General features: G+C 36.9%; 1 protein-coding gene across 1 annotated transcript in view; it reads right to left on the bottom strand.

Annotated features, from left to right (window-relative positions):
- Positions 1-2884: 2884 nt before the first annotated feature.
- NOX3 (NADPH oxidase 3) overlaps positions 2885-15535 on the bottom strand; it is a 35436-nt gene continuing 22785 nt past the window's right edge. The window contains exons 10-13 of the mRNA XM_042825831.1: positions 14517-14679; positions 7062-7208; positions 5394-5518; positions 2885-3133 (exon numbers count right to left, since the gene is read on the bottom strand). Coding sequence (XP_042681765.1) covers positions 3007-3133; positions 5394-5518; positions 7062-7208; positions 14517-14679 — 562 coding nt within the window. The 3' untranslated portion in view covers positions 2885-3006. The remainder of the gene's footprint in view (positions 3134-5393; positions 5519-7061; positions 7209-14516; positions 14680-15535) is intronic.

The following is a 15535-nucleotide window of genomic DNA, read 5'->3' as shown; positions in this document are numbered from 1 at the left end:
TAATGTTGTCCTAAGAAGTGCTGAACACTTCCTGCTGAAGAAGCTGAACAGAGAAATCCATGAAGATATCTTTCATTTTCCATGACAGTGAATGATGTTTCCATATATAAACATAATAATAGAGTCATTACACATGCACTCACATTATCATCACTGCTGTGCGTTCAGTGTTATTCAAAACAAGGCAGGAAGCCAAATTTTCCTAGTTTCCATTTTGATTTAAATTGTATTTGTAATAAAGAGATTTTCACTCAATCTAAATGCAGTATCATCCTGGTTCAACAAATCTCCTCATTTCTTTTTTTTTATTATTATTATTATTTTTTTATTCTAGGTCACTCGGTCCTGATACAAGTGAAATTTTCCTCTGGTGGTGATAACAGCAGTACTACTCAATGAACTATAACAAGGGCTCTAAATGCATCTCCTGTAGCATGCCACAGTGATTTGCAAGAGTGAGAATAAATCAAAGCAGTGAAGAGATGCTATGTTGAGCCAGAAGCTAAATGTTGCATCTTGTTGCATGAGGCTAGGGGTAGAACAGATCCTGTTTTTCTGGCAGCACAATATCTTTGTGCTTGTTACCTCCAATCCAACCCCATTAAAACAATCATTCAGAATCTGCAGGAAATTGTCACCTCTTTCTTTCATGCAATGGCAGCTGGTATTGGTGCCTACACACATTTCTCATTTCCTTCAAGATTTTCAACACACACAAAAAAAGAAACTTAATTTATATTAAAAAATGTGTCAGCTTACCCTGAGGCTCAGCACGGGCACCAGGGAAAAAAATGAAAGATAAATGCCTCTAGGTGAACTGGCAGAGGCTCTAATTCTCCACTCGCTTTACTGCTACACAGTATGCATCGCATTAATCATTTCACATAGGCAGGCATTTAAGAAAACTTCAGCAATTTAAAATAAAGATGCCTTGCCCTAAACTTAATAATAATAAGACTGTATCAAGCTCAGCTCACACATACTGTATATCCTAATAGAAGAGATGTAGAATAATATTGTAATTCTCTGTGACACAATTTTTATTGTTGTTTCTTTTGCCTATACAGCCCCTCTTGTGGGCATTTCCCGTGTGCGTATGTGTACATATATAATGTTGTCATTTGTCTTATTCAACTGCTGACATACATAGGATGTTTTCTACCTTCCACTTTTCTTGTGTGGCTGGAGAAATGCATTACATGATCCTAGTGAACTCCATTATGCCTCATTCCAACTTGAGTATAGATTTCTCTAACTTCTGTGCTGGGGGAGTGAGGTAAGGAAATAAATTTCTTGTTTTTCTAGCTTACGTAAGTCATGATTTTTTTAATATTGTCTCCTCCCTAGTTCTAAAATAATTTGGTGCTCTACATGCTTAACTGTGCTGAATTGTAGAGCCATAGAATTACCAAGGTTGAAAAAGACTTCCAAGATCATCCAGAACAACTGTTTACCTGTCACAAATACTTCCCCACTAAACCACGTCCCTTAGTACCACATCTACACATTTCTTGGACACCTCCAGGGATCGTGTCTCCACCATCTCCCTAGGCAGCCTGTGAGGAGAGTTTTGAAATGGGAACAGCAGGTGAGAGCAGCTGACCAACAGCCAAGTGAGGAATCGCAGACAACAAGCAAAGTGTGTGAGACAGTGTTAACAGGTACAAAACACGGCAGAAGCAAACCTATTCCAAATGTATGCACGTGAACAAGTAACTTCTGACAGGATAGCATGACAAAAGAAGTTCTCATCCCTTTCTGTAAAACCCATGTGGCAAGATACCCCTCTGAAGCGCTGCCTACTAGCTCTCATGGTATAGGAAGGACATAGGAAGAATTAGGGGCTTCCATGTTGTTGAATGGCTATGATCTCCCTGAGAGCATAGTATAATAGTACATATGACTGTATAGCTGCAATGGATGCCTGCAGGCTTTTTGGGAAAGACAGGCTGTTGTGGTGAGGTGGGCAGTTGCCCTTTATGAGTGAGAATGGCAGGAATACATGTAGCCCTGCATAGGGGTAGATGGGTGGATGAGAAGCCAGCTGTGAGCTGATCAAGATTAGTAGGTAAAAGTGTTCAAAGGTCAGTTAAGACAGGCACTCTGCAGGACTTCACACTTATGAACCAGGAATGACACATACACAAAAAAGAAAACACCACAAAAACAAAGTGCACAAGAAGTGAAAGAAAGGACACATGACCCAGGACCGCATGACCTCCAGAGATCCCTTTCCATGCCAGCCAATCTGTGATACCCGTGATTCTATAACTTTCTGCAGTCCATTCTTCAGTGCTCATGAAGCAGCTTAGCATTTAAAGGACGCACAAAACTTTTTCCCACAGTTCCAGTTACCTCTCTCAGGACATGCATTTGCTGAGTGCCAAAATTTCTACAGTCTCCTTAACCTTCAGAAAATATTAGCTTATGGTATGCTCTGCCAGTACCTCTGCAGAAACAGCATGCTTAAATGTTGCCTGCTTTGGTAGGTCAAAAGGAATTCATTGAAAAGTGTATATTTAAACAGTATCGCTATGACACAAAAGGTGATATGGATGTGCGCGCAGTTGGAGGCTAGAAGTGCAAGATCAGAACACCAGGAAGGAAAATGCTTTGAATGGCTGGGCATGATTTAAACAGCAGGAATGATAGTATTGCCTGCAGTAGTAGTTTGATCACACATAACAGTGAGGTGCAGTTCTTCATTTCCTTTTCTCTCTTGCCTTTTTCTTCAAAGTTTAGTGATTTGTATGTGTTTTCAAACAGATGTAGCTGGATTCACTGCTGCATCACTGACTGAGCAATTAGAAATTGGTCCTTCAGTTCTTTGAAGGAAATGCTAAGGATTGGATTCAATTCTTTAGTTGGCATAGGATGGTATTTTTCCACTAAAGTCAGTGTTGCTGCTTCAGTTTACAGCTTGAATGCCGCAGAATGGATAGAATACAGGAGAATGTGAAGAAAAAAGTATAACTTGGTAATATCTATCAGAGAGTTAAGTACAGTCTAGAAACTTTCTTCGTTGTAGTGAAATTGAACTCCTCTTGGATCAACTGTTGAATATGAGTAGCACATCTTTTGAAGGGTCTTAGAGAGATTCTTGGGTCCGCAGAAGAATACTCCAATGCTATTGCTGTAATCACAGTAACAACAACAAAAAAAAACCATAAAAGCAGTAAAATGGATAAACTGCAACTTTTGACAGCCTCGAGCTTTGTATCAGTTGAAATGATGCTTTTGAATTGATTTTTTTTAGAAATACACTTGAAAAAAATTGTATTAATATCACAAAGTACTACAGTATAATTATTGTAACACTGCAGTGTTTATTATGTCATATTGATTTATTTATTTGGATAGTTGCACTGGAGGTCACAAATTATTTTAAATCGTGGTTCTTTGGTTTTGATTGTCATACTCTTTTGATTGAGAAAAGCAAACATCTGTTTGGGCTGGAAATTTAGAATGCTTTTTCTCCATCCAAATTAATACTCTCTTTCCCTAAAAATGCATAAATCGCTCAGCTATTTCTGAGTCTTTTTTTTTTTTTTTTTGCTGTTGTTTTGTTGTTTTGCTGTTGTTGCATGTTTCTTTGGTTGGGTGTTTCTCTTTTGTTTCTTTGTAGTTTTTAGTTATTCACTTATTTATTTTAATGCTTTACTGTCTGTGGACAATTTTTTAAGTGGCAGATTTAAGCAAAAATTGTAAACAGTTCTCATAAAACAACAAGAACGTGACAACAAACGTTTTGTTGATAAGTGCACAGGCGTGTTACAAAGAACTGGAAACATGATTCCTTGCTGGAGAGTGCTTTAAAGAACTGGCTTATAAGTATACAGCACATATTATTTTGAAACATATATATGTGGACACAGATATGCACACATGCTGTGCTACTGGGGGAAGCTGAATCTACTTAGACACAAGGTAAGTGATAAGTGAATGTGATTTTCAAAAGGTTTTTGCTCCCTTAAAGAAGTGGCTGTAGATCTGATTTTGGAGCCGTAGCCGTAGTCCTCAAAATATAGCTCTGGTTCTCCACTACATTAGGTTCAACTTGCAGTGTTATACTCCCATTAATATGCAAAAGACTCTGTTGCACAATGGGAAACTTGGTGGACTTAGATGTAGGAACTCAAAATATAATTTGTTCATACAAGCTAATTGTTCTATTACACAGCATAAATTCTTGAGCCTCCTGTAACTCAGAGCAAGGAAAGGTAGGATATTTTTTGTGATTCAGTGTACACAAGGAGTGCAGTGTTTTCTTTAAGAGGTCAAAATTGACAAATAATGCATACATCTATGTTCAGAAGCAAATACAGATTTTTCTGCCACTTAGCACTGGCTTTCTAAGGAAATATCACAAGATCCAGTGTGGAAAGTTAATACTATCTCCTTCCCCGAGCATCAGAAAAACAGACTTTTCTCAGCTGTACTTAAAAAAGTAACAAAATGATTATGTTTCAACTATAACTTTAAAAGCTCTGTTTTTTTCAGCAGAACCTGTATAAAAGGTCTTTCAAAAATCATGTTTTCTACCCTTGGCCTCTTTCTATTTTTAATCTTTCCTTATTTCCTGATTGTATTTATTTTGACCTCTATCAAATAGTTCTTCTATTACTGTTATTTTTTGCAATTTTATGGTATTCTTGTAGCTTACTGTATTCTCTTTGATCTCCTCCCTTTCAGCTTTTTCTTGAGTCTTTTTCATCTTTAAAAAAAAGTTTTCTTTCTTCTTTTTCTTTTTGTATCTCTGTCTCTCAAGTGCAAGCCTTTATTTTGCTTTAGCAGGTAAATGTTTGGAAATCATAAAGAGTCCCAAGGATTCTGGAATCTTCTACCACCGAACACAAAATATTTCAAATTCTTGCTTCAAAGGCTTTCAGGAACAAAGAAGCTTTTCTCAGGCCACTAGTGAATCCACCAAGTTCAAATGAACTGTCTTTGCCAGCAGAGATGAACTAATAACAGAACAGCATAGTCTTGCAAGAGTAGCCAAATATGTTCAGTGAACAAACATATCCTTGACATCATAAGAAAAAAATCACAGTTTATCTCTTTAATAACCATCTTCAAGGGAAATTAATGCTACTTTGTCCTTTGTGCAGAACAGTAATTGGATTGTGTGTTTCAATTATATCTGGACAAAGGCCAGGATATTGAAATACTTCTAAATATTAGATTTTCTTGTCCAAAAATTAGATTTTATTGGCATTCTCTTTCCGAGATTTCTTCATTAAAAGCTTCATTAAGCATAAATCTTCTTTCCACACAGCAAAAAAACTAAATTATTTTAAAAGGGTCATTTAGAAAGGTTTGCCCTCCCCTCCTCCCACTGTTTATGCTGAGAGACGAGTTACCTAACAAGGTTAGAAGCCAACCTGCCTTACCTAGGATGGTTTTCAGCTAGCTGCTTGAACTCATTGTCCCAGTTTGGCCTTCCATAGAAGGTCTTCTGCCTCAAACCGGTAATTACATCCACCTTCTCATCATAATGCAGGCCTATGTGAGTAGCCTAAAGACAAATTTGCAATGTAATAATTTTAAAATCAATAACGTGTACTCAAAGTAATAGGAGAAAGCAATAACACTGCTTCTCAGTGAAAGACAGGAGTATTAATAAAGAAAAGTATAATTATCAAAAGACAGTGAGGAAAGGAGATAGTAGTGCAGAAATACAAAAAAGTCAAAAACTGCCTGTGTCCTCAAAGGAATTCATCTTCTTGCGACTAAATGTTTGATATGAGTAGGGATCAAATACCTGGTTTTAGTACCTGGGCCTAATTTGATCTGAGAAGAAGCCACTGAAAAACAGTGCTCTCCCTCCACAGTCCTGGGGTGCTCCAGGAGCAGGAACAGCACCAGTGTAGGTGGGCAAGCAGCACAGCTCTAAGATTTCTCCTGAATCACATAAGGAACAGCACGGGGTAATAAGGCAGTGCTGACAGGACAAAAGGGTGTAAAGGGAAGGAGGTAATGTGACGGAGCACATGGGTGAAGAGACTCAGCCGTCTCAGCAAGAATAGTTGTCTGCCTAATTGACTTTTGGTCTGATATTTGCTCAAGGGGGAGGCAAAATGTTGACAGCTGGAAGGTGAGGGCAGGTTTGTGCTTTATTAAGATCATGAATAGCTTCTTTCAAAACTTGTTTAGGTAATACCCTGTGATATTGCTAATCTAATAAACAGACTATTATGACTGCTATATACTTTACAAGAAGAGATTTTTCTGAATTTTGTGTACATACCTCATTCCTTGACAGGAACCCTAATTTTCAATATCTACTACACAGTCCTTACATTCAGTGGAGACAGCAGGAAATAAAATAGTAGAGTAAAGAGATACCTGTGAGAGTTTTTGACAGATGCCTAACTTTGATCACAGTGTGATCTGAGTTTGGTTTGAAAAAAAAAAGAATCAGAGAGAAATAATCAATTCATTTAGGTCTAGGTAAGGACTAAATAAGCTGAATTAAAGCTACCTACTCTAAAGATTAAGTGCCACTAGGTAAGATGATCCAGTGAAATTATAGGATGGTAAATTTAAGGGCAATCAGACAAAATATCTTCTCAAACAGTATTAATTGGTCAATTGTTTTTTTTTTTTTGCAAAAAATGTTTTGAATGCAACAGGGTTCAAAATTATGCTGGATGCATACACAAAAAACATAAAATATAATTTAGTAAAAATAATAAAATTATCTGATGTTTTATAGTTCAGTGCAAAAAAATGCTAGAATCTGTTTAAAGAAAGTTCCAAAGACACATGGACAAAATGGCCTTTCACAAGATTCCAGAGGCTCTCTGCACTTTTGTTTTTTTGGAACACCTGCTAGCCAGGGCTACACAAGACAACATACTGTACTGGAAGGATCACCAGCTTGTTTTCTCTGTTCCTGTTTTTCTAAATGTGAGAGGGAAACAGCCTGGTGTCTTTATATTTACAGTTCTTTGTCTCTCTGCTTCATCCATCATTCATTCAGCTGTTCCTGTTCCTTCTGTCACCATACTGGAAGAGCAAGGTACATTAACTCAGATTCATAAGAGTTTCATTATTACCTGACTTTCGTCCCAGCCAGTAAGAAATATGTGATAACTTAGGAAATCATTTTTCCCTTTTTCAATCATTTTTGTTTCCAAAAGGAACAGAAGATCAGCAAACCACTCAAATGTGGATGGGTCTCGGCAAATCCAGTAAAAATAAACCTGTGAGATAAAAATAAAGAGATTTAGTAAGAAGAAAACTTTCAATGAAACTTCCTAATGATTAGCACGAGTTATTAAACACATTATGTACAACTCTCCGCTATGAATTTAAACATAGTAACACATTTTTTCAGAGATGTAGATGTTCTATCATTTACAAAATTTTATTTTCATCTTCAAGATTGAGCATTCATGTGTTAGCAAAGATAGGCAGTGTACAAGTTTCCTATTTTCCCCTGCCAGTATTTCTTAATTTAACATAGAATACCTAGTCCTGCATTTCTTGTAAATAACTTTATTATCCTTTGGAACTTTATATTGATTTTCAGTTATAATATAAAGGGAATTTCAATTTCATTCAGCACTGAAGCAAGGAATTCTTGTTTCTCAAGATGCCACAGGTTAACAGTAGATGTAGTCAAAAGGTATTAGTTACATAATTCAAGTCAAAAACTGTACAAAAAAGCCGAGAGAACATACCTAGTTGCTTTTTTAAAGAATGTCTGGTTTGAATTGGAGCTCATAACTTCTAGAAAAAACATTAAACTGTAATTTTAAAGTTGCCAAGGAGGTCTAACGAACTACTGTCCCAGGATGTAGTTTTGTGTTGGTTAAAGACCTATGAAAAATTCAAATAGTTTTTCTCATCCACACTTTTCTAGCTTCATCTTCCACGTGGTGGATATTTTTTTAGTGTTGTATGTTGGAGTGGAGAATCTATTATTAAAGCTTTGCTCCCCAGGCAGAAATTAGAAGCTAGAATCAAGTTGTCCTATAATCTTCTCTTTGGCAAACCAAACATTCCTGGAATCTGTTACTAAGAGGCTAATTTTTCCATTTCTTTGTAATTTCTGTGGCTTTTTTTTCTATATATTCCTTCATTGCACTAACAGTCACAAACAAACCAGAGTGTTTCTTATTTACTGGGAACCTGGTAAAGGGAAATGCTTGCATGGGAAATCATATCTTTCAAACCAGATGGTCAGTTGCCATTCATATGAGTATGAGTCTTTCTATTTCAAGAATCCTTGCCATGTCATCTTCAGGTGGATCAGATAAGACTCCCCTAAACCCATATTCTGCTCAGTACTTACATTCAAGTGGTCCAGGGACATTTATGACCTCTCAAGAAAATGTGTAATCTATTGTGGTCAATTATCTTAACTGCATATAAAGTATCTTTTAATTAATTAACAATGTATGGTGTCTGGAGTCTGCTAGGTACTATTGTGATGCTCAGATGCACCACAATTATAAGAAAAATTTGATTATCATTCTTATTACTCAGGTTCTATAGCTTTTGCTATGCAATCCATCATTCTTTTTATTTGATCAGAGGGTACCAGACATCCCAACATCCAGTATCCTAAGCACAGATGCACACAGGGAAAAACATCTGGAAGCAATGTGAGTTCTCCAATTCAAGAGTCTTCTGCATATATCTCCAAGGTTATTATGTCCTTCTAACAAATCTGAGGTCCAATCTTGTGAAAAAACATGGTTTGCATATACTGAGTGGAGAATTTGTGAAGCCTAACTTGAAGACCTAAAAGTTCTTCCCTGTCACGTACACTTCCATTATGTGCTTAAGGACAACAAAGCTAATGTAAATTTTCTCTTTGGGGAAATGAATGCTTCTCCATCTGGAGGCTAAGCAGCATGACTGAATGTAAGATGTTGTTTGCATCTTTATGTTATCATGGAAAAAGGAAAAGGCAAAAACAACGTGGAAAATTGCTAAACAAGGATATGTAGCATAGAGAAATTTGGGAAGAAGGATCAGTGTTGGAAAAAGCTCTTGTTTCCCTGTCTGTTTCTTTGCTAAGGACACAATGACTGGCTACTGTCAGTCATCTTGTCAGCTCACAGAAAATGAGCCTCTGTGGGCAATGTAATTTTGAGTGTAATTATTTAAGTAGTGCCTCTAAAGGGATACTTCACAAGCATGAAGAAAGCTTAAAAATATGCAGTTCCAGGTGATAAATGAATGATATGGAGGTCAGCTATAAAACTATAATGAAGAGATGGTTGACACTATTTTTATTATAACCATGATTCTTATATTGTTGCAAAATCCCTTAACTTCCTTCAACTCTTCTCTATTTGTGCTCACCAGGCTTCTCTGCCTTTTATTATACCTCAGTATAAAAGGTAATCTTTAAGGTCTGTCCTCAATCATTCTGGGGAACTGTGAAAATTTGGAAATTTTAGCCCATTTCCATAGGACCAATGAAACAAAGATTCATATTAAATGCTTCGGAAGTGCAAAAATTGGAAAAGAAACCAGAAAGTTATAAGGATATTTCCCAAAGTTTCTATAAACCAAATTGCCAGACTTTTGGTAAGATGCTGGAAGAAAAATGTGGTAAAACTATGCTTCACTGGAGATTTGGTGAGAGAGCATAACAGTGATTTGAGATGTTTCTTAGATCTGAATATGCTATATGAGTCCATCTGTCGTTTCCGTAGGAAATATAAACAAAGTACAAACCTAGGAGGAAAAGATACAGCATTCACGGTTAAGCAGGATACCTACAGTCCAGAAATAGGATTGTCTGCAGAACTTTAGTATGAATCATCTTGGTTGTTTGCTTTTTTCCATTCTATTTCAATGTTTTACTTAAAAAATTGCTTTGCAGGGGGATTGCTCATGATTTGCAATGGCATAGGTTAAGATGAAAAAGCAAGCCTGCTGACTTCATAGCATTTCATTTTTGTAATCAACAACAGCATTATTTAAATTAGCAGAAATACATAATTTGTAGCCTTAACATTTATTTAGTTTTTATATTCAAATCCTAAAGTCCCTGCTTGTTGGACATCCCTAGCACCTTGAAAATGATGCCACTGAGTGCTGTCAGTCTGTATCACACTGTGGCTGTAGATTTGTAGTGAGAAACGTTTTCCCCCAACCTCTACTTGATCGTCTTATTTCTGAAGTATTTTTAGCAGTTCATTCTAAACAAATAAGTATTTAGTACTTGTGTATGGAAAGGAGGCGTGTGCTCCTAAAGGAATAATTAATTGTGTTCAGGGTAGCAACTGGGAGCACATAGGCAGAGCTGAGCACCAAGCACATTCAGGGAAGGGGAAAGAAAAGCTAGCTGATGAGCTGAGGTAGCATGGTCCTGAAAATGGAGAACTATTTTCTAGCATATATTATGGAGCTTGAAGGAGTGATTTTAGCTGATTACAAACCTAACTGTCACCGTAGCAGCCAGTTCGACTGAACTAGGTCAAGCTGCCTCTAGCAAAGTCCCCTTGAGAAAGAATATCACTTTCTGAAGCAGCAGAAATTCCTTAAATTCATCACTGGTGCAGTTCTGCTGAAGCTGTATCCATTGCACTGCCTCTAAGGTTTTCATGTTAGCAGTAGAGAGCATTAGCTAATGAAGAAAGATTGTCATTCTAAGAAGTATTTTTGACCATGATTATAATCTTAGAAAGAAAACAGAGTGAATTAGGCTGGCCTATGGATAAAAGGTCTTCTCTTATCTTAGATCAATAAGGACTTCTAGTATAATAAGCTAAAATAAATGCTGTTTATGAAGGAGTCTTCCTTTCTTTACACTGAGTACCTATGGCAAAGCACGGCATATAACATGTATAATTAAAATACAATAAACACGCAATAAAATTCATCCTCATTAAAATTGTAGAATAAAGCTAGCATCAGTGCATTTCTACAATTAAACAATTATTCTGAATCTAGTATTTTTTTATTGTAAGCCCAATAATATTAACTGACTGTGCATTTATTTAGAACACTTAAAAATCTGCTTCAGATTTATGTTTCATTAGTCTCTACCCACCCTACCTGCATCAACTACATTCATCAGCTTGATGGCTTACCCAAGTAAACTGTCTTAAATTTTCCAAGTGCTCTTTTCACAAATTGAGTTAGATGCAGTATTGCTATTAATCAGATCTGTAATGCAGGCGCTTGAATTGTTGCTTATTTCTACAGTACTTTACTCCCTTGCAATATGTACATATTTATAATTTATTTTCCCCTATTCTGAATTTTGTACAGCAGACGAGAGCTCTCATACTTCTTTCCTGTAAGGTGGAAGAATATATTTTGTAAATCACTTTCTACATTGTGGAAAGTCATTAGTAATTACTTGCTGATGATCATCTGTCTGTTTCCCTGTGCTCTGAAGACAGAAGGAAGCTGTGACTCTGAACAAAGCCATCTTTTCACAAGTGAGGTGTAAAAGGTGATGAGGTCAGGGCCACCCAGAGAGGCACCCTCATCCCTAGCTCTTGTTGCTGTCCCTTAGACGTAAGACACTCAACAGCAAAACCCTCCTGCACTTGCAGCTGGACACCTCCCTGCAAAACCTCTCCTGCTCCTAAATATGCCATGCTGCTCATAGGCTGTAGCAAACCAAAAAAGTTCAGAGATCTCGCTCAGCCACGTGAATTCATCCAGAGGGCCATTACAGCTAAAGCACAGCAGTGGCAGCAGAGGCACATACAACATGGCATAGGATTTGGAGTTACAGTGGCAGCTTGTGGCCTTTCACATAAATATAGGAAAAGGCTCAAATTCATACTCCTAAATTTGAAGCAAGAAACCTAAACTGCTCGAAGATATCTCAGGTTGCATTTAACAGCTAAGGTAGGCCAGCTTTTCAGGCCTTTAATCCAAAATGTTTTGCTGAGAAACTGATGGTCCGGGGTGGACCTCGAAGTGGAAGGTTACCTCAGACAGGGATGGTTGGTCTAAAGAAAATGGAAGAGATTAAGTAGTTGGACAGTTGTTGAACTCACTTCCAAAATATGCCGTGGTTGCCAAAGATCTACATGGGTTTAAAAAGCAACTAGGCAAGGTCATGGAAGAAAAATCTATTAAGGATTATTAAACAGAACAAGGCAGCTCTTGTATCAAGACATTACTGAACTTGCTCAAAGGCAGTGTGCATTAAAGAAGTATTGCTATATGATTTTTCTGTCTGATGTCTCTCAAGATTTTTCTCTTGGTGCTCATAAACAGACAATATTGAATAAAGGATATGGGGCTAGGTAGGCCTTTGGTGAGACTTTTTGTAATGTCTTTATTTTCAGTAAAATAGGAAGTGCACATTTGCTAATAACCGCATCTGATGAATCAGTACAATTTTATTGAGTTCAACAGCAATTTGTTCAAAAAACCATATCAGTAATATGAAGAAAAGATCATTTTGTGCATAACTAAAGGCAGAAGAAACTTTCCAGCAGCAGTTCCCTTCTTAATCACTAAAAAAAAAGATAGAGAAATGAAGGCTCTAAGGCTATTTAATTGTGAAGAATCAATTAGATAAATGTGCACTCCTTTCAGTTTGCTGTTTTTGTTGATGGTTTTTGTTTTTTTTTTTTAAATTATACAGCTACAGACATTATAGAAGCTATGAGCATTTATAACACAAGTGTATGTAGGCAACACTAAGAAATATTAGTTCAATAAGCGTAATGATAACTGTACTCAAATCAAAACTAAGTTGTTAAAAAAAAAAAAAAAAAAAAAAAAAAAAACCACAAACTTTTATTTATTTCCTTAATAGACATTTCTATGGTACTCGGCAGAAAGAGGGCACTGAATGCTTTGTGGAAGATTAAATTATTTGTAGTTATACCACAAGTGGGGAAAAAAATGTTGAGCAACCATGAGATTAATTGCTCTCACTAAGATGACCACTAAATTTTTTAAGGAATGCTGTGAACTTCCCCAGTACCTTTCATCTAGGCTTTCAAAATACTTTACAAACGCTAATGTAGCTAAGCCTCATAACACCTCTGAAAAATAAGCATCACTATTCCCACCACACCAATAAGGAAACCAAGATATAGATGAAGGATATACAGAAATCATTATACTTTTGCATTTCACATGAATTCAAGAAAACCAAACTCTATAGCAGAAAGCTCTGGAAGAATGCACCATGCTTTTGCCTTGTAGGCACACTTGCCCAAGATTCTCTCACAGTTATATATCCTGAGGTATACTATACACTCAGTGTGTAGTTAAATTCACATCTTTTCCCCTTAAGATAACAACAGCGATGATAATAATAATGTTTTTACATGCGTGCATATACAATATATATAATACACATATATAACACACATATGTTCATAGATAGAACTCCTTCCAGTAGAAGTGATCATTCTGATACAATGCAAACATTCGCAAGTAGACTTCTTTTTACATCTAGCTCGTATTTTCGTTTTTATTTCCCTCATTTCCCTTCTTTCTCAGTGTTTTTTTCTGCCTCAAAGATCCCCCCGGCAATCTGAACCTGTCCTCATCTCCTCAGTTACTGAAATCCCAGATGCTTTCATAGTGGCAGCTTGTCATTAAGAAGCCAATTTTAACACTTTTTTATTTAAAAAGATCAGCCCCTTGGTCCTGCAATCAGCTCCATATGTACTGACCCTCTCGGATATCTGTCCTTAAATGTGTGATGCTGAGCAATTTCTGATTCAGCTTTAATGTTGGAAAACCAACTAAAGGAAGCTGAAAGAAAAGTCAGCAAGATATCAGTAGCCATGATGGATAGAGAAGAACATGCTTAAACCTTATTTTTTTTTCCTCTGTTATCTTCTTATCCCTCACCCTGCCTCACTGAGTATCTCTCCTTCACCTGTCCTCTCTCAGTAGTGCCTCATCCATCCTTAGCAGAAGGTGTAAAACAGGTGAGTACATCAAGAGTATGTTAGCTTCATTGGTGCCATCCATTCCTTACAGCCTCCAGTATATTCTTTTCAAGAAAATAATTAAAGTTGTTTGCAAGCAGAAACATACATCTTGATATATGCACCTCATTCAGACCTCAAATACCTTTTTTCATTCCTTCTGCAGGGTGAGAAAAGCAGCTGATGGGTGCTGAAAACAGCATTTGTGTCAAGACTGGTATCCCAAGGGCCTGCATGAGATCTGCACCTGGGCATAGAGCAGGCATTGCCTTCAGTGCTCTCTGAGATGACCTCACAGGATTCATTTTGTAGGAGAGGGGACAGTTTATCTTCGAGCTCTGTCTATGTGTCTACATATGAGAGTTACTATGTATTTGTCTCCAAGCACAATTATGATTCTTCAGCTTTTACTAAAACCAGTGCTTGGGCTGCCTTATTCCTCAGGAAATAACAGGGAAATTGGGAAAACCTACCACAGAAAAGCTCCTGAGGCAGCTGGAGAGTGAATGAGTGCATCTGATGGCAAAATAAAGCACTCAAGTGAGTCTCCAACTCTGAATTGCCTCTGCAACCTGGAAAATAGATTTATTTGTGGAACTCTTTAATAGAGTGATAAACTTTCCCACTTACCTTCTGCAGCACCAATACTGTGTGAGGATTGCAGCACTTGTACCAAATGGATTTTAAAATAGAGGCAAATGGCGTGACTCCTATCCCGGCTGCAATGCACACACTCACTCTGTAGCGAAAAACATCTGTGGTTGCAGATCCATATGGTCCATCCACAACCAATCTACAGCAACAAAACAGTCAAGAATCAGCAACATATAAAGCAGTAGAAAGGTTAAAAATTTGTTGGGCTACATGTTTTGAAAACAGAACTTCTGTTAAAATAAAAGAACTCTGTGACTAAGCTGGCGCATGAATAATCCGTGCAAACACATTTAATTTTCATTGGGTGTCACTTAATAGCAAAGCAACTGTCTTCTCTGAAACAAGAGAACAAGAGCACCCATGTGGGTCTGGGGCCTGGCCATCTATTTAAGCATGCAATTGCAATTTTCTGGCTTTCTGAAATGTGATTAGTCATATAATTGCATGTCCAAATTTAGCTGTGGAATTTGCATATTTAATTACAAATCACTGAAAAGCATCCTGTTTTGGAGCCTTATTTTCTGCATTGTATATATCAAAGTAAAGACAAACTGATTATATTAGTTATTTTGAAAACTTCTCCATGTGTATTAAAGTAATAAAAGAGAAAGTAAGAAAAAGGTAGGCATATGCAAGGAAACCAGTACTTTCTCAGCTCTTTCAGAACAATCAGTATTTCAGAAATACATTTTTGGCAGTAATACTGTACTTAGTATCTGACACAGAGGAGAAATTGTAAAGAAAAACATTTGTTTATATTGCTAGCCTTTATAATCAATATTACTGATGCTAAAACATTCATTTTGAACAACATTAGAGATGAAAAAGATCATTAAGTAATCAGATTAATTTCATTACCAACATGGAATGTAAATACATGCTGTGCTTTGGAGTGCTCTGTCCAGTCTATCTTCAGATAGCATAACTGCTTCAGAAGATTGTTTTGGAATCCAACAGCAAGTGCAGGAAAAAAAGTATTTTTTTCCTTTCAGATT

The sequence above is a fragment of the Centrocercus urophasianus genome, unplaced genomic scaffold (assembly GCF_019232065.1).
Source record: "Centrocercus urophasianus isolate 14NV4802_14NV808 unplaced genomic scaffold, USGS_Curo_1.0 seq_10, whole genome shotgun sequence".
Taxonomy (NCBI): Eukaryota; Metazoa; Chordata; class Aves; order Galliformes; family Phasianidae; genus Centrocercus; species Centrocercus urophasianus.
The sequence above is the reverse complement of the archived record's forward strand: the minus strand, read 5'-3'. Positions and strand labels throughout refer to the sequence as shown.